The sequence below is a fragment of the Macaca mulatta genome, chromosome 14, assembly GCF_049350105.2.
Source record: "Macaca mulatta isolate MMU2019108-1 chromosome 14, T2T-MMU8v2.0, whole genome shotgun sequence".
NCBI lineage: Eukaryota > Metazoa > Chordata > Mammalia > Primates > Cercopithecidae > Macaca > Macaca mulatta.
Genome location: NC_133419.1, coordinates 2,470,566 through 2,498,239, shown reverse-complemented (window position 1 = coordinate 2,498,239; position 27,674 = coordinate 2,470,566). Strand labels below are relative to the sequence as shown.

At 59.7% G+C, this 27,674-nt stretch overlaps 1 protein-coding gene across 5 annotated transcripts in view; it reads right to left on the bottom strand.

Annotated features, from left to right (window-relative positions):
- The window catches only part of KCNQ1 (potassium voltage-gated channel subfamily Q member 1), a 402,120-nt gene that overhangs the window by 258,217 nt on the left and 116,229 nt on the right, over nucleotides 1–27,674 (bottom strand). For 2 of the 5 annotated variants that reach the window (XM_028833061.2, XM_028833062.2), the window contains exons 3-9: nucleotides 17,083–17,209; nucleotides 16,433–16,511; nucleotides 15,729–15,825; nucleotides 14,867–15,007; nucleotides 4,363–4,473; nucleotides 2,858–2,953; nucleotides 481–603 (exon numbers count right to left, since the gene is read on the bottom strand). In XM_028833061.2, coding sequence (XP_028688894.1) covers nucleotides 481–603; nucleotides 2,858–2,953; nucleotides 4,363–4,473; nucleotides 14,867–15,007; nucleotides 15,729–15,825; nucleotides 16,433–16,511; nucleotides 17,083–17,209 — 774 coding nt within the window. The remainder of the gene's footprint in view (nucleotides 1–480; nucleotides 604–2,857; nucleotides 2,954–4,362; nucleotides 4,474–14,866; nucleotides 15,008–15,728; nucleotides 15,826–16,432; nucleotides 16,512–17,082; nucleotides 17,210–27,674) is intronic. The other 3 variants (XM_077961722.1, XM_077961723.1, XM_077961724.1) reach the window with 2 other exon arrangements.

Below are 27,674 nucleotides of genomic sequence, written 5' to 3'. Positions count from 1 at the left end.
CCCCAACCCCTCTTATGACCCCAGCCACGTCACAAGACTTCTGCCTGGCACCTGCCAAACTCCACTGCCCTGTGACCTCCAGACCCCCTTCGCTACACCCCTGCATCACCTCCCTCCCCTGCTGCTCCCCTCCCACTGCCCACTGCTCACCACCCACTGCGCCCCACATGGCAAGCCCAACCCCAAGGCCCTCTGAAGAGCCTTCTTTCCAGCGCGTCCTGCTCCCAGAGCTCTATCTCTGGAGGTCTCATGCCCTGACCCTGGAATGACCGATCCTACATACCCCCAAGTTGGGGGACATTGGGATAGCAGGAACCTAGCATCGGGTGTATAGCTCAGTGTCCCGAACGATGCTGACACCCTGACATAGGCCGCACCAGGTCAAATGCATGGTGAGATCCCAGCCTTGTGCCGCGGCCCCCACGGCCCCCCCACCTGCTAGCAAGAAGGCCCTGCCCTGGTGGCAGGCGGGCTACTCACCACCACAGACTTCTTGGGTTTGGGGCTGGGTGACAGCAGAGCGTGGCTCCGGGAGGGCTTCCGGACGTAGATCTTCCAGGTGGAGGAGTCGGGGTTCTCGGCAGCATAGCACCTCCATGCGGTCTGAGGTCGGTCGGGGGAGAGGCTGTCACCTGCTGAGCCACCCAGTGGGGGCCCTTATGGAAGCTACAGCTCTCCCTCCCTGTTCCCCAGGCCGGACCCCCTCCCCTCTGGGTGGCAGGGTCTGGGACCTCAGAGTCACAGGCTTGACGTGGTCCCAGCTCCCAGACCCTCTGCCCAGGCAACCTGGCTTGGTCCCTTGCTGTACCAGGCAGCTCACCGCTGCCTGGGCCAACTGTTACCCACAGCTGGGACACCACAAAGGGCTTTACCGGCCCTGAGCCAGCCTTGAGCCAAAGGCAAGACTCACAAAGGTGGGCAGGTCGCACATCGTCCCCGGGTGCCAGGGTGCACAGCGTGCATAGGAGACCAATGCAGAAATAGGCAACCAGCGGCCACACAGTAAGGAAGGGCTGAGAAAGAGAGGTCATCCGGGACCTGCAGGTACTGAACAGGGGGCAGGGAGAGGCAGGGTCCCTTGGGCTGACAGGAGGTGAGGTCTCTCCTAGAGGCCTGTGAGTGCCACCTTGCAGTTGGGGGAGCCTCTGATGGCACATGGGTGCAGCTCTGAAGCCAGCATTTCAGAGAGACCCTATGGCGGCACCACATGGGAACAGTGGGAGGAGGGGACACTATCGGTAGGGGACTTGGCGGGGGGAAGTTGTGCAGCGTCCAGGTGGGCAGGAGGGGCTCCCAGGGCCTTGTATGAGGACACATCCTAGTGGCCTTGTCATCACTGGCCACATGAGCCTGAGAGAGGGCCAAGTGGAGAATGTGTCCCCACACTGGTGGGCTCCTGGGTGATAGTCCCAGATAGACACAGCAGCTGGCGAGGGGCACCTGCAGCCCTCACTCCCACCCAGCACCCAGGGACAGGCAGGCAAGGGCACAAGCCCAGCCTTCCAAGGCCCGAGCATCACACATACAGGACGAGCACTCCACGTGGTCCCCCAACCCTGGCAAACCCCACAACCCCTGCCCTGCTCCTGTGCAGGCCTGTCACCTGGGGCCCCCACTCCAGTCCTCCCACAGTGTGTGCAGCTTCCGAGGGAGCCCCCCTTCACAGGACCTGTGGTTCCCAGGGAGTGGGACTAGGAATCCAATGTGGTCCCCTGCTGGGTGTGGGTGGCCAGCATGCTCACGCTGGGACCAAGGTGGGTTTACGGGCCTGATTTACGGTATCCTGGGAAGGAGAAACTGTGAAGTCAGGCTGAGGGTGGGAGCTCACAGCCCCCCGATAGCTGAGCCAGGAGCCTGGCAGGACTGCGACTTGCCCCTGATAGCCTGGGCCTTGCCTGGGGCAGCAAGCTCAGGAGGCCTGCAGGGGGCATCCCAGCCAGCAGGAGCTGCCCAGGCCCTGGGCCTTCCTGGGGGACATCAGGCCCAGTGTGCCCAGAGGAGCTGACACTGCTCCCAGCCAATGCACTGGGCAGAGGCCCTATCCCTAGCGGGCACTTGTCATTCAACCTAGCAATGCCCACCCTCCGGGCCCCTCAGCAGCTGTTCCTCAGGGCAGCCCTGGCCCTGCGGTGGCCAACAAGAGAGACCCACAGGGATGCAATTCTCAAGTGGCTTCTGTGCTAAGTCCTTGCTTATGTTAACAGGGCAGTCCCATTCTCTGGTGGGTCCTGGAGAGCCTGGAGTGACAGAGCCAGAGCCCAGCGTCCCAGAGCTTGGTACTGCCTGCCTCCCACCCACCTCCAGGACCTTCCTGCCCATGATGCTCCAGGGCTCTGCCTTTCCCTGCCCACTGGCCTTGTGAGCCCAGAGGGAGGCCCATGCCGTCCATCGCCAGCCCTCACCTCCAGGCACCAGGGCCTCCTGAGCCCTGAGGGATGCCAGGCCCTCCAGAAGGCACCAACTGTACAGCTGGGTCCTACCTCCCTTGGGGACAATCACCTGGCTCCGCCACTCCCAGACTCAGCCCTCAGGTTGTTGTGCAATGGGAGGGAGAATGGGAGCGCAAGGGAGCCTCAGAGCCAACCACGTCCACTCCTGGCATGGCCATGGCCGTGCCTCCTCTCCAGCCCACAGGGTATGGCCCTTGATGGGAGTGGCTTTGGAGGAAGACAGGCTCCAGCGCCCCATGCTCACCCCATCACCAGAGAAGCCAAGGCTTCCACAAGCAGGGTATGCCCCACAGGCCAGCCAGGCGGACACAGGGGCCAATGGTGGTTCCGACAGGTGGCCATGAGGGCTGGACGCAACAATAACAGTGACCAAAATGTCAGTGACTAGGGCCTTGCAGGTACCGCACCTGAATGAGTGAGGCTGCCGCCGGGATCTGCCGGTTGAAGTGCTTCTGCCTCTGCTTTTGCTGCACCTTCAGGGCAAACCCCGAGCCGAGAATCCCCTGGGAAGGAATGGACAGGAGGGTCCCGTCCACACAGGCCACTGCCAGCTGGGTGCAGCCTCAGGACATGGTTACCAGTCACAGTTGTGGGAAGGCCAGGCATGGTCAGTGCTGGAAGTTCCCCAAGTCCCACCTCGGGCCCAGCCTGCCTGTCCTGGGCCAGCATGGGGGGCAGAACTTATACCCCAGGCCCCAGCAAGGGGCCCAGTCCCATGGGGCGGGGCTAGAGCCTCTCTAACCCATTCCCAGGGACCATTCTGGGGGCCAGGTGGGCTGGCCCATCTGTATGCACCCAGGAAGGGGTCATACCACTGGGATGGGGGTCGCAAGTGAGAAGTCGGCCCTTCTCAGTCACCACTGCTGCCGCCCTGCCCAAGGACGGCTGATGGGATGCAAAGGACCCACCCAGAAGCTAGAGAACTCCCGGTCTACAGAGGGGATCACGTGGTCCATATGCATATGTGACGCACACGCACACACAATAGATATGCACACTAACACACACTAACAAACACACGCACTAACACACACACACTAACGCACTAACAAACACACACACACACAAACACTAACAAACACTAATAAACACTAACACACAAACACTAACACACTAATGTACACTAACAAACACACACACTAACACAAACACAAACATGTCTATATGTCATGTGCACACACACATACACAGCACATAGATGTATAGTATATATACCTGTGAAACGCAGATACATACACATATGCAAACATACTAATATACATGTATAATGCATACATGTGCACACAACACACCACACATACTAAATACAACATATGCACATACAATACGTATACACAGTATGCACGCACATATACGGTACAATACACACCCATGCGATACATATACACATACCCATAGTATACAAGTAACATAAAATTATACACACACAGCATAAACACATATGCACATACACACATAACACACATACACCCACATACGGGCACTGGGAACTAGACACATCACCTAACAATCTGTGGTTTCTGGAAAGGCCATGGAACAAACCCCCTCCCCGGCCAGCCACAGCGTGGAAGTGCTCTCTCCAGGCACAAGATTCTGCCTCCATGGGGTGCGGCAGCAGCACTGCCCACCCCCCAGGGCTGAGTAAGCAGGCCTGTCCCACACTGTGTCCATGCACAGCCACTCCAGGCTGCCTCCCACACTGCCTGCAAGGACCCCAGTGGGGACTGCAAACAGGAAGTCTGCATCCAGGGCCCCAGGGAGGGCAGGTGGAGCTCTGGAGTATAGCACCTTCTAGCAGGGAAGCACCTTCTTGGTTCTGAACATAAGCGGGTCTGCTCAGAGGGAGGGCGTGCAGCCACCCCAGGGCCCCAGCTGTCCGAGGAGCTGGGAAAACACACCATGGAGCACCTACCGCTGGGAGCGCAAAGAAGGAGATGGCAAAGACAGAGAAGCAGGAGGCAATGGTCTTCCCGACCCACGTCTGGGGCACCTTGTCCCCATAGCCAATGGTGGTGACTGTGACCTGCAGGAAGAGGGACAGTGGTCAGCCACGGATGGGACTGGAGCCTTGGAAGGGCCACCTGCCTAACCCAAACCCACCACTCTGATGAGCGGAGAGGCCGATGAGAGACCCTGACCACCAGGACGACCCCGTGTGACTCGGCGAAAGCACCAGGAACAGAGCCGCGGGATGGCGCGTGTCTCCCAGGCTCTCGGCGTCACACACAAGGCATGTCCCACCAGCACATGCAAGGAGCCCAGCACCCACAAAGGGCCGGGCCTGCTGGCTGGGAACGTGGGCCTGAGAGCTCACCCCGCACCTGCTGCCTCATCTGCCTGCCTGTCCCCAGGAGGCTGGGCCCCTGGACCACCGACATTGCTGTGTGCCGGCCCCCAGGAGACCGGGAGCTTCCACTGAGGCCGGTCGTCGACAAAGAGCAGGGGCTGGGATGACGCGCTGCTTCCTGACGCCACTCCAGGGCACCAGATGTTTTATTTTCCTCTTTTCTGAGAGTACAAGATGCAGCTCAAGCCTTCTTGGTGGGAGAGCCATCCGAACAGGACGTGTGGTGGGACAATAGGAGGCTCCCCCCACCCGTGCCTCCTGCTGGCATCTGAGGTTTGCTTCCTGGGGCTTCCAGCCTGAGCCTGGAAATGTCATCCTGCAGGACTTAGGAGCCCACCCTGGCTGGGCCCGGCCTGTGCGGGCTGCCTGCTGGGTTCTTCAGGAGCTGGCGCTGAGCCCAACAAGGAGACCCAGAGTGGCCCTGAGGCACAGCTCACCCTGTAGACACACAGGCTCATGCCCGGGCTCACCTGGACAGCTGGCATGGTGACCCAGACCATGGCTGTGGCTGAGGGAGGTCTTTGCAGCCCTGCTCTGGGCACCATACTCAGCTATTAGCCCAGCATTTACCCACTTGGGGCTTCTGGACTGCTTGCAGGCCCAGGAATGCCCTAGCTGGGAACCACATGGAGACCCCCATTGGATTCTCAGCCCTATGGGCCCAGCGCTGATGGCAGGAAGGCCTGAGGCCTGTTTAACACACTCTGATGGAAGGCAAGAACAATTCCCGGCCCACCTGAGCCCCCACGAGACCAGGGTCCCTGGGCCACCCCATGGTTTCCACCGGCCACTGAGGAGGAGGGAGGGTGGGGAGAATCCCCGTGACCACCGCCGGGCAGGCGCGCACAGGCGCACACGTGGAGAAGCAGGTGCCCATGGCTCATGTGACTGCCCAGAACTGCCAGAGCAGGAGGCTTGGAGGCTCAGGCAGCAGAAGGGGCCACATTACGGGAAACCAGGCTGTGCTGATGAGCACATTAACGAACACTGACAAATGCCAGCCACCGCCATCAGGCCGCAGGGCAGGACTGGCCTCTGCTGAGCCCTGGCCGTCACCCAGGCCCCTGCCCCGCTAATGCTCTGACCGCACGTTCGCTTATGGTCAGGATGCTGCCGCAGAGGCTGCTCGCAGGTTATCTCCTGCAACTGCACACGGAGCTCTCCCTGCAGTGCCGCTGTTCTTAAGAGACACCCATATGCACCCGTGCCCCCGCCATACACACAATGTGCACAGGAAGCTGTTTACTGCCAGGCCCTTTCTGTGGGCCACCCGGCTCTGTGTGCGTGGGCGCGCACCCACAAACATGCCTCATGCAGAGATGGGACGCTCCACACATGCACATGTGTGCACACACGTACACACTGAAACATACAATGACCCAGTCAGTACACACACGTGCATCACACAGGTGACAAGGTCATGTAAAAAGGGAGCTGGTCCCCATGTCCGAGCCTGACACTCTCAGGTGCAGACACTGAGGTGCAGACACCTTGAACGCACAGCGCAGGCACAGAGTGCAGCCATGTCCCTGCAGGGTGCAGCCAGGCCACGGGTGAGGCTGACAGTGGCTGGCAGAGGGGGACCCTGGGGGAGCCCGAGGCCCTCGTCTGCAGGGTGTCCTCCCCAGAGGGCCTGCACCCACATGCACAGCCTGGGCTGCTGCTAAGTTCCCCAGAGGGGCCACGTGCACTGGGGTGGGGAGTTGCAGAGGCAGACACAGGGCTGCAAATTGGGCGGGGCATCGGAGACCCTGTGCCAGTCCTGCCCTGGGGAGCAACTCCCACCTGGTGAGCTCTCAGCCCAAAGAGGCTCAGAGCCTGGGGGCCCAGCACATCCACTATTTACCAAGTCTACAGCAAGTCCAAGAAAGCACACACGGGTGGCCCATTAATGGGCCTAGAAGGGCCTGGGCAGAGCGGGGACCCTGGCCTATCCTGGCCTTAAGCTCAGAGGGCCCCTGCAGCCTGGACAAGTAACAAGAGGGCTCCAGAGTCTGTCTAACCCAGATTTCTTGGGGGGACACTCACTCCTTCAGTATGAACATGCTGATTCCTCCTATTCATCCCTCAAACCTGTGCCTGGGCCTGCACAGCCCCTGCTGATGCTCTGAGGCAGTGCTCACCCCTCCACTCCTGGCTCTGCCTCTGCTCTGCAGAAGGACCCCTCTCAGCACCGTCCGCCTGGCTGGCATGTGCAGCCCGAGACTTGAGAAGCAGCCCAGCGCAGGCCCAAGTCCCACCCCACCTGGACATCCTCCTAGCACTGGGCCCCGAAGGACAAGATTAGGCCGAAGAAAGCGGGGGTGGTGGGGTGTGGCAGAGCAGTGCCCCAGGTGGGGGCCAGGTACGAGAAGCAGGGTTGGAGGGCTATGTCCAGGACAGGGCTGAGTCTGCTTCCCCAGGCAAATGTGCACTGATGATCTGCTGGGGCTGGGCTCAGGGACGGCAGCCCTCGCTATGGCTGGGGGGCACTAACCGGTACTCCTGCTCCCACCCAAGCGTGAGCAGTGGGACATTGCTCTTGACAGACAGGCCCGGGGCAGGCGTGGGGATCCCCGTCCTCTGGGGAGCCAGGCTTTCTGGAGATTTGCAAAAATGCTTATTTTTCTTTCAATAATATTTGTTTTGGAAAATATAGAAATTTTTCATAACATTATTTATGAAAATGTAATGGGTCTATTATTTTAATAAATTAATATGGAATTGTTTTTACATGTCTCCACTGTATTAAATATTGATGGCACAATGCCCACGAACGAGGCTTCTCTGTCAGGGGCGCCAAGGGGCCCTGAGACCAAGAGGCCTGGGCATGGCTGCCTCCCGAGGAGGCCGGGGACAAACCCAAGATAGGCTGAGAGGCAGGAATTGGGCTGTAGGGGGGCCAGGCAGGCCAGCTGGGGGACGCCAGCAAGGTGTTCGTGCCTTGGGTGCCAAGCATAAGGGGCGCCAGCAAACTCAGGCATCAGAACAAATAGCAGGGGCTGGTGTATTAAATGTCATTTTAGTAATAACATTAAATTATTTAAAAATATTTAGAATCATTACTTTTTAAATGAAAATACCATATTTTGATTTACTTAAAAATCGAATACAGAAACTCCATGATGAAGGTGGAATGGAGTAGGGCTGGCCTGGAAGCCAGAGTGGAGCTGGGGTCAGGCGAGCAGGTGAGGTGGCCACCTGCTCAGGTAAGGACACCCGAGACCACCTCCCAAACCTGCCCCCAAACAGACGAGACCTGCTGAGGGTGGGGGCGTCACCTCCTGGGGCTGAGATGGGTGCACGTGGGCGCCTGCTGGCTGGCTGGCTGGCTGGGTAGTCCGTAGAAGCCAGGGGTGCCCCCAGCGGGAGAGAAAGGCCAGCCCCAGAAGTGCCCCTGGGTGTCTGCCCACTGTGGAGAGCACACAAACAGCCGGATGTAGTTCCAGGACCCCACCTTCGCCCTGTCCGCCTGCCCGTCTGCCCAGACCCGGCCCAGACCCTCCTCCTCAAGTTAACAAGGAAAAGGCCCCTCCCTGCAGACCTGTTTGTTTTTCCTACATTCAGACACAAGCAGCTCAGGAATGGGCTGTTTTATGGTCACCATGCTGGGGATTAGTCCCTGATGGCCCGCCACCTGGAATGCAGATCCACATGTCTGTCTCCTGGGTGACAGCTTCTCGCCAGGGCGCCAGTCGCACGAGGCACACAAAGTCACACCCATGGCAGGAACTGTGGGGGCGCGCGGGGAACCCACACCCCACTGGTCAGCACGTTCCCCCACCCTCCTGCTGGCCTGTGCCTTCACTCCCGTGTGAAGGGGCGGGAGGCATGGGGAGCCTTCTAGTTCCCCATCTTCCGCCCTGAGGAGCACTGGGATTCTATTCCCTCCTTTCAGAAGCAGCCTCCTCAAGGCTGGCCTCAAGGGGATGACTGAGGCCAGCCCAGAAACCTGAGCTCCAGCCACACGCCAAGCCCTGGCTCCCAGAGCTCACTGGCCCCAGCTGGAGACGCGGTAGTCATTTGCCCAGAAGGAAGGGGTGGCCCTGGCTGGAGAGGTGGTGGTCGTCTGTCCAGAGGGAGGGGTGGTCAAGAGCGGGAGCAGGAGGTAGCCCAGAGGTGTCACACCCCAGCTGGCACCCTCAGGTCAAGATCATCTACGGAGGAGGAAACTGAGGCTGGGCAATCACTGTGTTGAGGGCTTCCCATTAGAAAGTGTCCAGGCAGACAGCTGGACCAAGGCCTGCAGGACCCACGCTCCCTGCTGTGGCCCGCGAAGGCAGAGATGGGCTGAGGCTGCTTCAGCCTTGCAGGCCTAGACCTTGCCCAGCCTCGAGGGCCCAGCCTGCCCGTGAGGAGGCACTCGAGGATGGAGTCAGGAGAGTGCAGCACCCAAGCTTAGCCCCACAGCTCCAGGGAGGGTGGCAGGGGCTCCGGGACATCCCATGCGGCCACAGCCATTCCTAGGTTGCTGTGCTGGGGCCCCAGCCATGAGGAGGCCCCCTGGCTCTTCATGGAGGCTCTGGGCCAAGGATGCCCTCCCAGGCCTGGTCCCTTCTCCAGGGCCTAGCAGGAAGCCCATGCAGGATCTCCCAGAGCTGCACCCTCAGTCTCAGTGCCCCCAGTAGGCTGAGCACACAGAGGTCCAGGCAGGTGTCCCCTCTCGTGGCACGATGCCTGTCTCAGTGGTTCCAAGGGATGTAGGACAATGCCCTGTGAGTGAGGGCCTCGGGCCCCACCTGGCACCCTCGCCTTGCCTGGCAGTCCTGTGGTTGCCCTGCTGGCAAGGCTGGGCTGGCACCATGGTTCTGAGTGTGGGGGCAGTTCTCACTCTGTCCATCTGGCCTCAGGCAAAGCCCCAGCCTGTTCTGTGCCTCAATTTCCCCCTCTTGGGAAGGTGCATGGTCACAACACACTTCTCACAGGCTGCCTGCTGGGTTAGGGTTTGGCATGTGGCCAGCCTGTCACTCACTCCTGGAATTTGTAAAGTGCTTTGGTGCCCCTTGCAGACTTAAAGACCCAGTCTAGAGCCTGTCTAGAGCCTCTGCTAGCTGGTGGGCTCCCCCCATGCAGGGCTCAGAGACATGCACTCCTCAGGACAGGGCAGGACAGGGCCCCCTGACCGGGGTGATACTACAGACGGCAGGGCCAACAAAGTTGGAGAAGAGGCGCCTAGGGGGGTGGCCTGGGGAAGGGGGAGCCACGGACAGAGGGAGGCCCCTGGGTGGGAGGCAGGACTGTCTCTGGGGCAGAGAAGGGTGGGGCCAGCAGTCCTGGGGCTCTAACAGGCCAGGCACTCACATTCCGAGGGGACGCCCAGCACATTCCGAAGATTCGCCCAGCCCCCGTGGGGCCGCCCTGGAGACTCTGGCCTGGCTTTCAGGAAGAGCTATAAAGGGGCTGACGCCGCCACGTGGGGGTGGGGGAACAAGCCAGCAGGCTCGCAAACTCTCAGGGTAAAAGCAAAAGCAAACACACACCCCAAAATAAACCCGCTTCCTTTCAGCAGGAGAAAGTAAATAAACGAACACAAATTCACGAGGGCCAGGCCTCCCCATCACACGGGGTCCTCTCTTCACTCATGAAGCCCGGAGCCCCACACACGGGCTGGTGGTGAAACCGTCAACACCCCCATGGCACCCAGGCCCCAGGCCGCGTCTTCCCCGAGGTACAGTCAGGCTCAGCACCCTGCCCGAAGGTGGCCCAGGTGACTGTGTCCTGAGGTCTCAGCTCAGACGTCACCTCAGGGAGGCTTCCCTGCTCCCGCGCGGAGACAGTCTTGCAGGGACACCCCAGTGGTGTGTCCCATGGCCACCTGTGAACCACCACAGGCCAGCACCAGCTCACACCATGCTTCTTGCTCCTGACCGTGACAGAGAGAGCAAGACAGGGCTGCCCCGAACCCCTGCCAGTGCCTGGCACAGAGCAGGACCGCAAGCCACACGCCTCAACAGTGAGTCCACAAATGGAGACCCAGCCTCACCAGGAGGCCTTTTCGGTCCAGGGAAAGTCACCACAGCAAAGGGATCGGTTGCAGCCTCTGGGACTACAGTCCTCAGCAGCCTGCGCCGCGGGCCCCACATTGGCCCTGGGAGATGGATTGCTGTCTCCCATGTGCAGATGGAGAAACTGAGGCACGCAGCAGGTGTGTACTCTGCCTCTGTCCCCAGGCCCACTTAGTAGGGCGGCTGAATTCGTTCCCCTTTGCATGGAACTCCAGGAGGAGGAAGAACCCTGATCCAGGTGCTCAGCTGGGGGCCGAGTCCTGCTGCGCCTCAGCCCACAGTGCCTTGGTTTCCCCAGCAATTCCTGACACCACCCCTCCCGCTGGGCAGTGCCAACAGGGCTTGCCTGTGACTGCCTGGGAGGCCCTGCCCTCACGCACACCCTTGCACCAGCCCCCAGCCTCGTCTGGCCTTGCCCCGCCAGGGTGCAGCATTGCCAGGGAGGGGGGAGTCTTTGGAGCCTCCAGGTGAGGAGAGAGTGAACGGCAGGCAGTGAGATTCCACTTCAAAAGGCGGCTGAAATGTAGGAATGGGGTTCCAGTTTTTTTACTCTCAATTCTAAATTTAGATGCAGAGGGGTAAACAGCCCGGCAGCCTCCTGTTTTTAGAGACCCCCAGGCGCTGAACAGAGAAGCCCGTGTTTGCAAGTGCTTCTCCCACCACTCAAACTTTAACACAAACAAACGCATTTTGTTCCAAGGGCAAAGAAAAGTCTTAAATTCTCCCCAAACGCCTCAGCAGCCAGGGCAGGCGCCACACTTAGGGGATCCGGGAGTTCTCACATCCAAGTTGGGTATCCCCACCCTGGGGAAGGGGACAGGAGGGGACACTCAGCCACTGAGCTGGCACCTTCACTGGACAGCTGGCAAGGGGAGAGACCTTCCCAGGAAGCCCACCTGGGCCACCCACTGTCCTAGGCTGGACTGCATCCCCCCTAATTCATAGTCACTTGGCCCCACAGAATGTGATATTTGGAAATAGGCTCTTTGAAGATTCAATCAAGATGAGCTCCTCCTGGATCACCTGGGTGGACTCTAAAGCCAACAGTGTCCTCCTGAGAGACAGGGCCTGACACGGAGGAATGAGGCGGCCGCACACCGGGCACGCCTGGAGTCTCCAGCCACTGGGAGAGGGGAGGAAAGTTCTCCCTGAGCCTTCGGAGGGGCCGGCCCTGCGCACACCTCGCTTCGGGCTCTGGCCTCTAGAGCTCGTGCGTTTCTGTTGCTCTGGGCCCAGCAGTTCGAGGACTTTGTTGTGGCAGCTCCAGCACCCTCTCAGGGTGTGTCTGAGGGGTGAGGAGTCCACAGAGTCCAGGCAAGGCCTGGGGCAGATGTAGCATGATGTTCAGAATGGCCTGGCCTCCAGGAAGCCACCTCCCACCCAGTAAGGGCTGGTGGCAGCCCGGACGGACGGACGGACATGGAGCAGGACTGGCTGCCTGGCCGGCGGGGGCGTGCTTTCCTCCCCAGTGGAGTGAAGGAAGCAGGACAAAGGAGCTGAAAGAAAACAACTGCTCAGGGCGCAGTTACAAATTGGCAAAACTGGCTTAAAAGCCCCCATCTGGGCTGCCCCTTCTTGCATTTCTCAAGTTCTGTTTGTCCGAGAAACGCCAGGAACACAGCTCATAACTCAGGCCTCAGGGGCCGCTCCCCCCAGACAGCTGCAGGGCAGCTGAATGGGAGCTGTTTGCCCCAGAGCCCCGGGCGGCGGGGGGCCCAGGGCGACCAGGGGCGCAGGGCCCGGCGGGAACAATGGCCAGGCCAGGGCGCGCGATGGCCGAGGCTCAGGCTGCAGCTGACAGTGCGGGCCGGGGCACTGATGCCAAGCCGGGCACAAAGGGGCCGTGTTCCCGGCCAGCGAGCGGATGTTTGCACAGGTGTGGGAGTGGGAGCGCCGCTCTGCCGCGGGCTGGGGGGCTGGGGAGTAGCGTCTGCCGTCCATAGCTCCAGTGGGCGGCCGGGAAGGCAGGCAGGACAGCACCGAAGGCTGGGCACTGCTTATCAGCCGTTCCGGGGCCAGTATCCACTGGCTTCCGCCACACCGCCACTCCTCACTGCCCACCTTGCCACCAGCCTCCTGGGAACTCTCCTGGCTTTGGGCAGTCCATCCCCCGAGCAGGCCCTACCCAGCCACACTCACTGCCGGCAGGCTCCTGCCAGGGGGCTGGGCCCTTCTGCCCAAACCTGCCCAGGCCTGCCACACTGGGGCCTTCGGGGACACAGGCCCCTAGGAAGGCGGGAAGAGGCCAAAACTGGGGCCTGCCCCAACCCAGGAGTTGTGTCAGCATGCCCCTGCCATCCCTGAGCAGTGCAGCACTTTGGAAGCTTCCAGAAAACCTGCTGACTCTGCCTATGTCAGGAGCCACTGCTGAGTGTCTGGCCTCACGGGGGACGCGGTGGGGGAGGGACGAGGCACAGCAATCACAGGGACACGCGCCTGCCTGGGGAGCCACTGGGAGGCTTCTCGTCCCGCCCAGATAGGCTCTGATGGTGGTCGGGGGGCCCAAGAGCCAGCAAGGCTGGTCCTTTCTGGAAGGAGAACTCAGGGCAGACAGACTGGGTCCTGGAACCACCAGCATGTGTTGCCCACGGATGCCCTGCCCGCCCCACCTCCAGCCCCTGTGTGGCCTGCAGGCCTTGGCTCCCACCCTATGTGGGCTTCGATGGCCTCCTCCACAGCCCCAGCCCCTGTTGCTACCACGATCCCATCTGACCTGTTATCGGGCTGAGTGAGTCCGGAGGTCAGTAGACAAGGGCAGACGCGGGGGCAGGCTTGTGGCGGCAGAGCAGGGGGCACCCCGTCACCTTGGCATTTGGGCTTCCCGGCCCCCACCCAAGGTCACTCCCCAAGGTGTGATGGTGCCACCCTGGGCCTTGGTGGCCTCTGGATGGCCCACCCGGCCCTGCAGCTGTGGGGGGAGATGGGATGGAGTCACTCCCTCCCCGCACTCTGGCCTCCAGCCAGCTGCTCCCCTCAGGGTACCCACGTGTTCCCCCTAGAAGCAACCCTCAAGCTCCATGTGTATATAAACGCCAGCTTTCACTGGAGGATTTGAAAGCAACCACCAGCTCCCAGAGGGACACTGGCAAGTTGGGCCTGCCCCTAAAAATGCCACAACCAACGTCCTCTGAGCCGTGAGAAACTGCTGCTGGGCCCACAGGCCAGTGACATGGGACTCAGGGAGCCTGCAGCTAGGAGGGCGCGCCCTGATTCCTGCAGCTGCATCCTCATCGGAACATCTCCCTCTCCCACGTGCAAGCCTGACTCCCTCAAGGAAGCCGCCACAGACTCGGCCTGAGACACCCTGCCCCACCCTTCCTGTGCAGGCTCACGGAGCTTTGGGTGGCTTGGTGTTCCGGTGCGGGGATCCGCCTGCTGCACACCCGCTTCCCCAAGGCTCCTGGGCTGCTCTAGGTGGTTGGAACCCACTTTCACAGCCAGGGGCAGCCTCTGGGCCCACAGGCCGGGTCCCTGCTCCCCCCCAGCTCAGCTGCACCTACGTCACCACTGCCCAGGGCCGGCTCCAGAACTTGCAGGCCCAGCATCCACTGGAAACACGGGGGCTCTCTGATCTCTGCTGGGGTCTCTTGAGCCATCGTGGTCCTTCCTGTTTGCTCTCTGGCTCCTTGGGGACAGGGGCACTCACAGGCCCTGTGCGGACCCTCAGAGACACGGGAGGTATGCATCTGACGCCGCTCTCCTGGGGCCCTGCCAGGGTGAGGGCCGGGGTGGAGGCAGAGAATGGGCAGCCTAGGTTGATGGTGGGAGGCAGAGCCATGGGGGAGCCAAGACCGCTAAGCCCCCAACACACACTCCAGTGACCACTCCAACTTCCCTCTCAAATCTCAAGTTCAAAGACGAGACATTCAGAACTTCAAGACAGTGATGCCGAAGGACTCGACACTGAGTGTGGGGACCCATGACAGCGGCTCCAAGCGCAGGTTTGTGGACAGAGGCCTGTGAGCACACAGGTGAGAAGCCCCTGCCAACAAGGCCTGAAGTCTCGAGACACCAGTGCCCTGGTGTCCTGTCACCTCTTCAGCCCCAGCTGCCCCTGTCCCCATGCCTGGAAGTTTCCGACTTACCACCCCCCACCACAGCGCATCTGCGTAGCTGCCGAACTCCACGCGGCCTGACTCGTTCACCGCGTCCTTCTCAGCCAGGTACACAAAGTACGAGGAGAAGATGAGGCCCAGGAAGCCAATGTACAGGGTGGTTATCAGCTCCTAGGCCAGAAAACAGACAGTGTCGGGCTCCAGGAACTGTAGGCTGGGAGCCTCCTGTGCAGACACCTAAGGCAGTGAGTCCCAGCGATTACTGGGCATCCTACGCCGCTCTAGCGTGGTTCACATGTGTGGGGCCGGCTTCAATATAACCCACTCCTCATCCAGTAAGTGGCAGGTGGGGGTTACCCTTAGAATGAGGATCAGCCCTGGGGTTGCCCCAGGCCCACCGTCTGGACCGCCGCAGGCTCTGGCTCTCTTTCCTGCCACATGACAGAACCAAGAATGGACCAGGACCCAGGAGATCCCCAGGGAGAGGAAGGGTTCCCTCACCCCACAGAGCCAAGGGCTGGTGCAGCTTGAGCCCATCCGGGCGCAGCCCTCGGGAAGGGGTGCGGGTGTCCCCGCCTTGACCGGGTTCCTGATTTGCCTGGGTTTTTCATTTCTGACTTTCTGTCTTCTTTTGCCCCCAGCTCAGAGGAAGGTGAGCACATCATCAGCCTGGTAGGCCAGGGTCACCGGCACCCGGCTGGGGTGAGCATCCAAGCTGGGCTCAGGCTTAGGCTTGCTCTGAGATCCTGGGCCCCGTTCAGGTACCCTTGCGCCTGGGCACCCACCGACCCCCAGGGCCTCAGCGCATCTCAAGCTGTCCTAGCGTGGGCTGCTCTGCTCCCTCCATCCTGCCCCCAACCCGGGCCCCGCACCCCCAACCTGGGCCACCCACCTGGCGGTGGATGAAGACCACGGAGCCCAGGAGCCTCCAGGTGCCTCCCTGGCGGTCGACATGTAGCATCCTCAGGATCTGCAGAAAGCGGATGCCCCTGGGAAGGAGATGGTGTGGGGCTGAGGGAGCCAGGCTGGGCTCAGGTGTTCACTCCGGGCCTGGGGGTGGCCGATGGCATGGGTGTCCCTGCCCCTGCCGGGCGCCCACTCTGGGTGGGGAGGCCAGATATACATCCATCCCGACAGGGGCCTCGGAATTTCCCTCCCAGGTGCAGCCCCCCCAGAGTCTGCTCTGAATCTGCTCACACAGGGCTGGGGCTGGGGGTCGACTAGGTACCTCCAGATTCCCTCAGTCCCCAGAATGCCTTCTGGGGGAGCCCCTGGGGTCACCCCAGTTTGCAGATGGGCAGGCTATGTGCCCAGATGGTCAGGTTACAACCCAAGCCCTGGAAGCTCAGAGGCACTGGCGTTGGGCCAGAGCCTAGGGCTGCCTGAGGCATCTTGAGTCTGAGCCGTGCCCTCCACACTTGCCCGCACCTACCCTGCTCCACCCACCCCAGCACATGGCTCAGTGTCCCCAGGGGCAGCGGGCACCAGGGCACCTTGCATCAGAGCAAGGCGGATGGGGCACGAGACCACCCACGGCTCAGGAGGGGTGCTCGGGGCAGGTTGGCATGGCAGGGAGACCTCGTGGCACAGACGCACCTGATGGCTGATGTGGCAAACACCTGCCCCTTGGAGCCCACGCAGAGGACCACCATGGAGGCCACAACCACGATGAGGTCTGTGGAGTACAGGAGAGGGGGGAGCTTGTTGTGGTCGTCACAGCCAGGATCCCGGGGAAGAGCACACGCCCTGCTCTCATCTGGGGAAGGGGCTTGCCAGTCAGGCGGGTCAGGCCCTGATGACCAGGGACATGGGGACATCTCGGATAGGGAGACAGGCAGCGTCTAAACTGAGAGACCCAACCTCTATCCTGGTCATGTGGAGCCCCCAGCCCTTCCTGGGCCCTGTGCTGAGCCCTGCAAGGGACCAGAAAGGGCAGGGCCTTAGGCCTGGACCATGGCTCTCAGGCCGCCGAGGGCGACTGGCCCACCGTGAAGCTATGCTGGGCTGCAAGGGCTCATGGGAATCTGTAAGGGACCAACCCCCTACTCCCAACACCATGTTAGCATCTTGGTGCAGAGGTGGCTGAGGGCTGCCAATGCTCCTATGCTGGGTCCTGGGCAGTCACCCGCTGCTGGCCTTGGGGTTCCCCCGTCCTTAGGGGACTCCATCTGGTGGGGATCATGAGGTGGGGGTCATTCCTGGTCTGGAAACCTGGGCGTGACCTCCACAGGGCAGGCATGACTCACCGATGATGGAAATGGGCTTCCGGGCAAAGCGCAGCCGCCCCCAGAGGCCCACGTACTTGCTGCGGCAGCCGGCGGACCAGAGGCGGACCACATACTCTGTCCCAAAGAACACCACCAGCACGATCTCCTGCAGCGACAGAGTGGGGCGCTCACTGCAGGCAGGCTCGGCCTTGAGTGGCTTCAGACCCTGCAACCTGTTTGAACCCAGCCATGCTGGAGCCTCCACTGAAGGACACCCTGAGAACAGCAGGCCCAGGTCCTGGCCTGCTGGGGATGGCGATGCCTGTGCACAGAGGCCCTGGAGCGCCGAGCAGCTTCAGCTGACGTCCACAGGCGTGGAGCCCAGGTGAGGCTGCAGCTCTCAGGCCAGGACCACCCAGGCCAGAGGAGGCCCCACACCAGGAACTCCAGCCTGGGTCAGAGGAGGCCCCACACTAGGAACTCCAGCCTGGGTCAGAGGGGGTCCCACGCCAGGAACCCCAGCCTGGGACAGAGGGGGTCCCACGCCAGGAACCCCGGGCGCCCTCCATGAGAAGCATTTTCCCACCAGATCCAGCCCTGGAAAACCTCACAGCTGGCCTCTGAGTCTGGTATACCCGGGGTAGGGGCAGCCTCTGGACCACGTTGCCCTTATAGGGAGTCACCTGGCCCCTCTACACCCCAACACCTCCTCAACTCCACCGACACCAGAGGGCTGAGGTTCCTGGAGGAGTGGGAAGAAGACGCTCGGAGCTGGATCCCACCCCCTAGGCACAGAAGTGGGAACCTGGGCCTCAGTTTCCTCGGCTGTAAAGTGTGGATGCAGCAGTGCCAGGCTCAGTGGGCTTTCGCGGAGACTTATTGCCAAAATGCAGCTTTCATGTGAAGTGCAGCCCGTTGTGACACTCAAAGCATGGCGGCCACCTGCAGGCTCGAGCCCAGCGCCCAGGCAGCCGGGGTGTATGGGAGGCCCTTGGGGAAGGTATGTGGGGCTGGAAGATGAAAACAGCCCCCACATGTGAGAGGCACTAGCCACACAAAGCCACAAAGCCACAGGCATACAGCGTCTCAGGCCCACTTCCGGCAGACTCCTGCCTGTCCTCCCTCAGAAGCCGGGCCCTGGAGGGGACTTCTGCTCCCACTGGGTGACAGTGGCTGGCCTTGCTCCCATGCCACACCCCCACCAGGGAGTCTACTATGAGCGGTCAGCTGGACACTGCCATCGCTGGCTCCCAAATGTTATTAATTAGGATGGAATGATACTGACACCATCCAGCATGTGTTTGCGGCAAGCCCAATGGATAAGGGGAGACAGGCTGGGAGCTTAGTTGCCTTCCTTTTGGAAAAATGTTTTAGGCTCATGACGTCAGGTCCTTCAGGGGTCGGGGTGTGTGCAGTCGGGTGCATACGGGAGATGGCAGGGGTGCAAGGTAAAGAAAGGGTGTGGGCCGGGCACAGGGGCTCACGCCTGTAATCCCAGTACTTTGGGAGGCTGAGGTGGGCGGATCACGAGGTCAGGAGTTCAAGACCAGTCTGACTAACATGGTAAAACCCCGTCTCTACTAAAAATACAAAAATTAGCTGGGCATGGTGGCGCATGCCTCTAATCCCAGCTACTCAGGAGGCTGAGGCAGGAGAATCGCTTGAACCCGGGAGGCGGAGGTTGCAGTGAGCCGAGATTGCTCCATTGCACTCCAGCCTGGATGAAAAAAAAAAAAAAAAAAAAAAAAAAAGAACAAAAACACACACACACACACAAAACAAAAGGTGTGAACACCTGCAGGCTCTGTGGCCTCATGGTGGGGTTTGGGTCCCACCTCTGTCTTCAGCTCCTGGGGACCGGGGCTCTAGGCTGAGGTCCGGCTAAGCTCCCTGGTCTTACCCACCCCCATTTCCCAGGCCCCAGAACAGGACCTGCTCCAATCAGTGCTCAACATGGACATGCTGAACAAACGAACGAAGGAACAAATACATGACTCTTCCAATGAGCCGGCCTAGAGCTCTCTGGTAGCAGGAGCTCTGTCTCATCGGTCTTTGCTTCTGAGAACTTGCCCTTTAGGGAGACCAGGCCCGGACACCATAACGCCTGCCTTTGTTTAGTCATCATGAAAAAGGCCACAGAAACATGGAGCTCCAAGTCCCTGGAGCTGAGACAAGGTGCCCATGATGGCACAGAGACCAGCTCACCCGACTGCTGGTGGCCTCGGTGGGGAGGCGTAGCGGCTCCCAGCCCAGCTCTGCTGACCCAGACAACACCCCGCAGACTGGTCCTTAGCAGGGTTTTTCCTGTTTTGATGCACTTTATTTATTTATGATTTATTTATTTTTGAGACAGTCTCGCTCTGTCACCCAGGCTGGAGTGCAGTGGCGTGATCTCGGCTGGAGTACAGTGGCGTGATCTCGGCTCACTGCAACCTCGGCCTCCCAGGTTCAAGCAATTCTCCTGCCTCAGCCTCCTGAGTAGCTGGGACTATAGGCGCCTGCCACCATGCCTGGCTAATTTTTTGTATTTTTTTTTAGTAGAGATGGGGTTTTGTCATGTTGGCCAGGCTAGTCTCAAACTCCTGACCTCAGGTGATCCGCCCGCCTCGGCCTTCCAAAGTGCTGGGATTATAACCGTGAGCCACCGTGCCTGACCTTGTTTTGATGCACTTTAAAAATTACTTAAATACCTTCTCCAGCCATGTCCTAGGCAGGTCTGAAGTGCTAGGTGTGTCTTATGTTATACCTTGAAATAAATAAGTAACTATTAGGGATTGCTGTGGATAACTGCGTGACTTTCTAAAGTTGTCTTGACCTAACACTCAGGGAACCTGTTTAGGGGCCGGCCTTCTGAGATGGCAGGACTCCTGCCTGTGGGACAAGGTGGGAGAAATAATTAAAAACAACGCTGATCCCCAAATCCAGCTGGATGTGGGAGGGCGTGCAAGGCTCCGTGGCTGGGGAGGCCCCGCTTGTTGGGTTAATTAGGCTGGTGCTATTGGCAGGCCAGGAAAGAGCCAAGGAAAAGTCCCTTCACCATCTCTAAGCTGGAAACGGCAAGATGGAATGTTTGCTCAGAGATAAAACTATCTCCACCACCATGAGCCTCAAACGCTCTCCTGGGTTGTGCGGGACAACACCCAGGGCCAAGGCCACAGCGAGACCCCAGGGAGCTCACACTCAGCTGGGGACAGGGAGGAGGGCTAGTCCCCCACACCATGCCATGGCCCATCCCTGATTCACAGGGGCCACAGCCCCAGTCTAAAGAAGGTTCACAGAATGGCAGGCCTCCCCCTGGCTCCAGCAGTCCAGACCCCAGGTGGGTGATGCCCTAGCCACCCTCCTAACCCTGGGTTCATCTGTATTTGCAGACTTGGCTCTAAGCTCCAAAGGTGAACTAAAGGGGCCTCAAGCTCCTCCCCAGAACCTGCATGCATTTGGCACTTCTCCCTTGCCCGCCTTGTTTAAGCAACTGCCATAGCTCCTGCTGTCCACACTGAGGGTCAGAGTCTAGGGCTGTCCCTGAGGCCTCCTTCCCGGGGGCTCACAGCCCAGTCTCCCCCAGGGCCTCCCATGGGCCCCAGGTGCCCCCCATTCCCTGGGGTGCCCCTGCCTCCTCAGGGCCCTGTGTCTGGAGCGCTCTCTCCCTCCCCCATTCCACCGCCGAGGTTATCCCACCCACCCTTCCCAGGCCAGCTCAGCACCCCCACCCCCAGCCCCTCTGAGAGGCCCACCCACTATACATGCAGAACCAGGGGTACTTCCTGACTCCCCCACTGATAACAGGGCCAGCCCCAGGCCCTTCTCTGAGGGGCACCCAGGATCGTCCAGCCCCATAAAGCGTCTCTCACAAGATCTATGTGGCGCCTGCAAGCCCCCCGGGGTCAAGGATTCAATGGCCCGGGACGCTGATGGAGTGCGGCCCTGAGCTCTGCCCCACAGATACGAGAAAAAGAGCCGTCCTTGGTCTCCACTGAGACCACAAACAGACCAAAGGGACAAAGAGGCCCCTCCCACCCTGGTCACTCTCCTTCAGACTAAAGCAAGGCCGCCTCCTGGCTGCGGATGGCTTCATGGACAAAAGGGCCTCAGAGCTGGGCACCGAGACGTGCACAGAACAAACACAGACCCACATAATGGGGGTGGTGGCCTCTGTTCACATTTTACAGAGGCGGAAATCCAGGCTCGGCTAGGTCAGGTCACCCGCAGCTTAGGGGAGGGAAGGCTGGTGTCCATGGCAGAGAGAGCCGCCCCCCCCCCGGTCTCCGGGACAAGGTACAGGTATCCTCAGGTGTGGGAGAGGACACTGGCAGGTGAGGCCAGGCCTGCCATGGAGGGCTGACCACTTTCATGCACAGACACGACCTGGGCATGGTGGTGGTTCTGGAAACGGTGTTACTGCCGGACAAGTGGGTACAGGACAAAGGCTGGAGGACCCTTGGCTAAGGGGACCCAGACATGAGACAAGGACACCAGGCTGCAAAAGCAGCCCCAGGAGGGAGAGGGTAACCAAGAGAGACTCCAGAGCCTCCAGCCCTGCCAGGGGACAGGGAGGTGTCTCAGCCCTGTGGTGCGAGGTGGGGAAGACAGGCCTGGGCCTCACAGAGCCGTCAGCACCACCAGCCGCCCTGACTTGGTGGTCATCTAGTGGGCAGCTGGAGAGCTGTGTCTGGCCTGGAGGGAGGGTGTGGGTGTCAGATGGCCCCAAGGCGGGTGCAGGCACAAGAGCCACCAGGACCACCGTACCCTCCTTCCTCCAGACCCAGTGAGGGGCTGGGGACAAGGATGTTCAGGGTCAGGAAGCCAAACCCTGTGGGTTCTGCCCCTCCCTGAGACTCCCTCACAGAAACAACAGAAAAGACAGGAGAAATGGGAGGAAACGCCCCGGAGCTTGGCTGATGCCACTGCCCTCCACATCGGACCCGCTCGTTCGACTGTGTGCTCTTCTAGCAAGGCCTGAAAGCAATGGGTTTCTGGGTCCCTGCCCCCCAAAACAAGATAGGCCATGGGTCTTTCCCCTGCCCACAAGCCAGCCATCCCATGCTGCACCCCTAGCTCCATTCTACCACAAGTCCATGTCCATCCTGGGGCGTGTTATAAGTTGGCTCTCGGGGGTATTATTTGTGTGATTTAAAATTATTTAAAAAACCAAAGTTCCTAACAACTCAATTTCTTAAAAATAGGCAAAGGGCTTGGACAGTCATTTCTGTGAAGAAGATACACAGATGGCCAACAGGCACACGGAGAGGTGCCCAGTGTCACTAATCATCAGGGAAATCAAGACCACAACGAGATGCCGCCTCTCATCCACTAGGGCGGCTACCACCCCAAACAGAGTGACAAGTGCTCCCAAGGATCTGGAGAAGTTGGGACCTTGTGTGCTGCTGGGGGAGGTAGAATGCTGCAGCTGCTTTAAAACATGAAACGACCAGTCTCTCGATTTTGTGGCGAACCTAAAACTGCTCTAACAAATAGTCTATTTAAATAATATGCCCGAAAAAAAATAGAATGACTGTATGGCCCAGGAATTCCACCTTGGAGTCTGTCCCCAGTCTCTTTAACGGAGATCCACACACACCCATGTCCACAGCAGCACCATTCACAACAGCCAAAAAGTGGAACCAGCCCGGTGACCCTCAGCGCACTGACGGAGACAGAAGATGTGGTCCCTCCACACCACGGGATAGGATTCGGCCTCAAAAAGGAAGAGAATTCTCACACAGGCTGCAACATGGAGGAACCTTGAAGACATTACTCTCAGTGAAACGAGCCAGTTACACAAGGACAAATACTATCTACTTCCACTCACGTGAGGTCGCTACAGTTGTCAGATTCACAGAGGTAGAAAGTAGAAGGTGGGTGCCAGGGGCTGGGGAAGGGGGAGTAGGGAGTGAGTGTTTAATGGGGACAGACTTTCACCAGTTTTACAAGATGGAAAAAGCTCTGGAGCTGGATGGTGGCGACGGTCGCAATGAACTATGATCTTAAAAAGGGTTAAGATGGTAAAACACATTTTCCTTTTATTTTATTTTGAGATAGAGTCTTACTCTGTTGCCCAGGCAGGAGTGCAGTGGCACTATCTCAGCTCACTGCAACCTCTGCCTCCTGGGTTCAAGTGATTCTCCTGCCTCAGCCTCCTGAGCAGCCGGGATTAGAGGTGCGCACCACCACACCAGGCTAACTTTTTTTGTATTATTAGTAGAGATGTGGTTTCACCATGTTGGCCAAGCTGGTCTCAAACTCCTGACCTCAGGTGATCCGCCCGCCTCAGCCTTCCAAAGTGCTGGGATTACAGGCATGAGTCACTGCGCCTGGCCTTATATTTCACCATAATTTAAAAAAGAATGTGTTTGTCAGGAACTGGGAGAAAGGCAATGGGGATGGTTTTCCTTTTGAGGTGATGAAAAACCTCTGGAACCAGAGACAGGTATTGGTTGCACTGCCTTCTGAATGTACTAAATGCCACCAAATTGCACGCTATGAAATGGCTGAAATGGTGAATTTTACGTTATGTGTGTTCTCTGATACGGAAATGAGTGCCTTGAGGGGCCCGGGCCCATGGCGGTTGCTCACCTGGGCTCCCGCGGGTCACGTCTCCCAAAGGATTCTATGGACCTTCAGGGCCACCCAGCGGCCCCGAGTATCTGCCACACTCCAGCTGTGGTCATCTGTAGCTGTCCTTGAGCCTTTAGTTCTTAATCTTCACTAACTATTGTTAGTTCAGCATTAAACAAAATAGCTAAGCGCAAGTCATTTGTCAATTGCAAAATGGCACGCAGACCTTGAGCCCTCTCAGGATGAAGACAGAAAACAAATAGCAGGCAGTGCAAAGGGCCCTGGGTGGAAAAACACAGGCAAGCTGTAAAATTCCCCTAATCTTGTTTCATCGTTGACAAGACTTATGCTGAATGGAGCTCAGGGCCATCCTTCACAGGGGGTCCTGGATGCCAACGGGACACCCTAAAGCACAGTCACTGCCGCTGACGGCTTCACTATTGGGTTGAAATCTTGTCATTAGGCAGACAGACCCTGGGACCCTCAACCTCAACCCAGAGGAAATTAGTGCGTGGTGTGGAAGGAAAATGGAAGCTCAAGGTAGCTCAAGGTCACACAGGAGGAGACACACGGCCCCGCAGGCCGGCCCCATGCTGGTATCCGGTGTTGTGGGGTTACGGTAGCGTAAACAGGAGATCTGCCCAAAGCCGGAGGGCCAGCGAGGGTTTAGCAAAGCAGGTGCTTATCTGGGATTTTTAGTCTCTGAGTGAACAGAGGGGGGAAAGGTCGCACTTTGGCTCAAACGTGTTGCAACCGGCTGTGGAACCAGTGTTCTCCGAGAAGGCTGAAGGTCGATCTGGCCATCTTATCTATTGTTTTGCTTTTATCAGCCAGCAAATCTGCATCATAGCGAAGATTTTCTGGGGTTCAATGTGTTTTGAAGTTCCATGCTGCCGGAACCACATAATTTAGGATCTGAGAGAAGGTCCCTGTGTCAATCAATCACATGGGAACGATCGCAGGGCAGCCTGAAATAACTGGTTCTGACCAGCTGCACTCACATCCTGTCTTTCTGGATGAAATATATGGATTTTTTTTGCAAAACAATAAAGGAAGCGTCGCAGACCCTTATCGCGAGGACTTTAGCGTCTCTGATATTACTCTTCTATTATCTCTTTTGTCTATTTTGGTGTCTCTGATGTTACTGCTCTACAGTATCTTTAAAGGAAATTTAATTTTAAAGAGGGCTGGAAGATGAAGATTAAATACCAAGGATCAGAGCTGAGCTTTGTGGAAGGGGCCAGGGTCAAGGAAGCAGAAACACAGCCGGCCTCCCAGGCGCCCCATAGACTTAGGCCTGGGGACCTTCCGCTGGAGTCAGGAATCCACCCACCCCCCGAAAAGCCTGAGATCTGTGCCCACACTTTTTTAGGAGACAATGAGATCCCATCAGGCCAAGATGGGGCCTGGAGACTCTGAAGAGGGGTGGACACAGGGTTAGGCTGAGGGTGCTGTGGGGACCCAGGATTAGGGTCTCACCCCCTCCCATAGCTGGGACGCCAGAGGGCTGGGCCTGCGCTGAGCCAGGCATTTCCCTGTGGGGGCAGTGGTCCCCACAGCATAGAGCCCGGCTGGCGGGCTCTGGGGCCAGCTGTTCCAACTCCACGCCGGCCCGGCCCTGATAAGCCACAGAGAGAGCCAGTCTCGGCTCCCGGGAGGGTCAGCTGGCCGGAGGGCGATGCAGGCACTCAGGCGGCTCAAAGCGCCCTTTGTCCCAGGGCCTGCCTGTGGCCAGCTGCTCCCAGCCGCCAGCCTGTGCTGAGAGCTTGTGGGCCCCCGGTGACGTGCTGGGCACAGCTGGGGCCCTCAGTCCACACTTACCACCCCCCTCACCCCCACCCCCCGAGAGAGCACCAGTCCCCACCCTGCCCAAGGTAGCCTGGTCTGGGGCAGGCGCCACAGTACAGCCGGCCAGGCCCAGGTGAGATGCACCAGCCACTGGGCTGAGGGTGACACAGTCGGGGTCCGGTTGCCCTGTCCTGGTCTTACTGCTGGGGAGCTGACCCTGCCCTGCCACAGCCCCTCCCCTGCCAAGTGTCCCCTTAGTGTGAGCACCGCTGGGGTGCCACGCGGAGCCAGCCTTAGTCCAGGGCTGCAGCCTTCTGCTCTGCTGCTTCCCCAGGCCCCATGGAATGTGCAGCCCGTGACCTTGAGTGGGGCCCTCTGTGTCCCTCCTGAGGCCGTGGCCGCCCAAGGCCCTGCCCGCCCAAGGCCCTGCCCGCCCAAGGTAGCCTGGAACAGGCCCACCTCCTCGGAGGGAGGGCTTCTGGGCCCCCACACAGCTAGCTCCAGGCAGCCAGGGGTGGCACTGGGAGTATGGTGGGGGGACCCGCTACCTCGGCCAGGCCTCCTGGGAGCCCCCTGTCCCACACATTAGCAAGAGAAAGGATCGCTAAGCAGGAGGAGAATGGGCGCAGGGCAGGAGCAGGCTGGTGTGAGGACACTGGTGGCATCCCAGGCAGGGGGCCTGGACGAGCAGCTCAGCCACTCTGGGCTCTGCATCTACATCTGTAAAACGGGGGCACCAGCAGTGCCCACCTCCTAGGGCTGTGGGGAGGGTGGAACTACAACAGTGGCTTGGGCCTGTGGAAATGCCATGGGAACAGTGTAGCAGGAAGGCGGGGTTCCGTGTGCTCAAGAGGGAAGCAACCTCGTCATCGGGGGGCGGGGGGCAGGGTGCTGAGTACAGGTGGGGTACAGACTCTCATGCTGCACACAGCACAGAAGAGCCCCGCTGACCTGACGCCCCGTCCCGTGCTGGCCCAACTGCCTGGAGTCCTCCACGTCACCCGGCCTTCCCGGCTGTGGAAGTTCCTATCTGTTCACAGCTCCAGCCTGGGAGTGCCTATCTGTCCTGGAGGGCACTGCTCAGCCTCACCTTCCTGCGGTGAAGCCCTGCCCCACCCACTGCTGCCGCTGCCTCTGCCTCTGCTGGGATCCCTCCTTTCCTCCAGTCTGTCCTCATCCCGCCCACAGCACCCTAAAGTCAGGGGCCGCCTTCTCTACCTGCAAGCTCAGTGCTGAGACCGGCTCACTATCCCCCTGTGCCCAAAAGCCTGCTGAGAAACTTCAGGCAGGGGACAGGTGCGTCTCCCTCACAGGCACCTGCCTTGTGGGTGCTGTACTTGGGGTGTGGAAAGGGAAGCTGAGGGGCCTGTAAAGATCTGCAGACCCCCACTCTGGACATCACCCCCCATGTTTGGGATGTTGCCATCTCCCCCAGGATGGACATCACCCCCTTGGCCCCCCAGGATGGACGTCAACCCCCCACCCCCCAGGATGGACATCACCCCCCACCGTCCCCCCAGGACGGACATCACCCCCCCCGGTTCCCCAGGATGGATGTCACTCCTCCCCAGGATGGACGTCACTTCCCGTCCTCCCAGGATGGACGTCACCCCTTGTCCCCCAGGATGGACGTCACACCCCATCCCCCAGGATGGACATCACCTTCCCCCATTCCCCTGGGCTGGACATCACCCCACCATGTCTGAGATGCTGCTAACCCCCTCCTGACCGGATGTCACTGCCCCTCGTGGCTGAGATGCTGCTATCCATCCCCAGGCTGGTTGTACCCCCCTCCCCCATGTTTCGGATGCTGCCGTCTCCCCACAGGGCACCTCTGGAGCTCCTCCTGGTCTGGCTCCCCCTCCCTGAAGTCACTGGAACACTTTGGGGGTCCTGGCCCTGCAGGAAGACACACCCAGAAAGTCAGCGGAAGCCACACACCAGGCCCCACCCTGACTTCCCATGGGACCCCAGAGACAGAGACGGAGGAAGGAGCCCCTGCCCAGGAAGCGGGCAGCAGAGCCCTAGCCACAGGCCTTCCCACAGCCGGCGGCCATCTCTGACCTTCAGAGTCGCAATCGGCCAGCTGCTCTGTGTGCTTGTCTCCCCGTTAATGATTTCGGGGTAACTCTGGGAGGCCTCTTTCCCTCAAGAACTAGCCCCACCTGCCAGCTGCCCGGACGTCTCTTCTTCCTGGTGGGCAAGGGACGTGCTGGGTTGTCATGGGGACGGCCGTTCCCATCCACCGGGCAGCCGGGCCCTGCAAGTGGGCGACAGCTGTCGTCTGG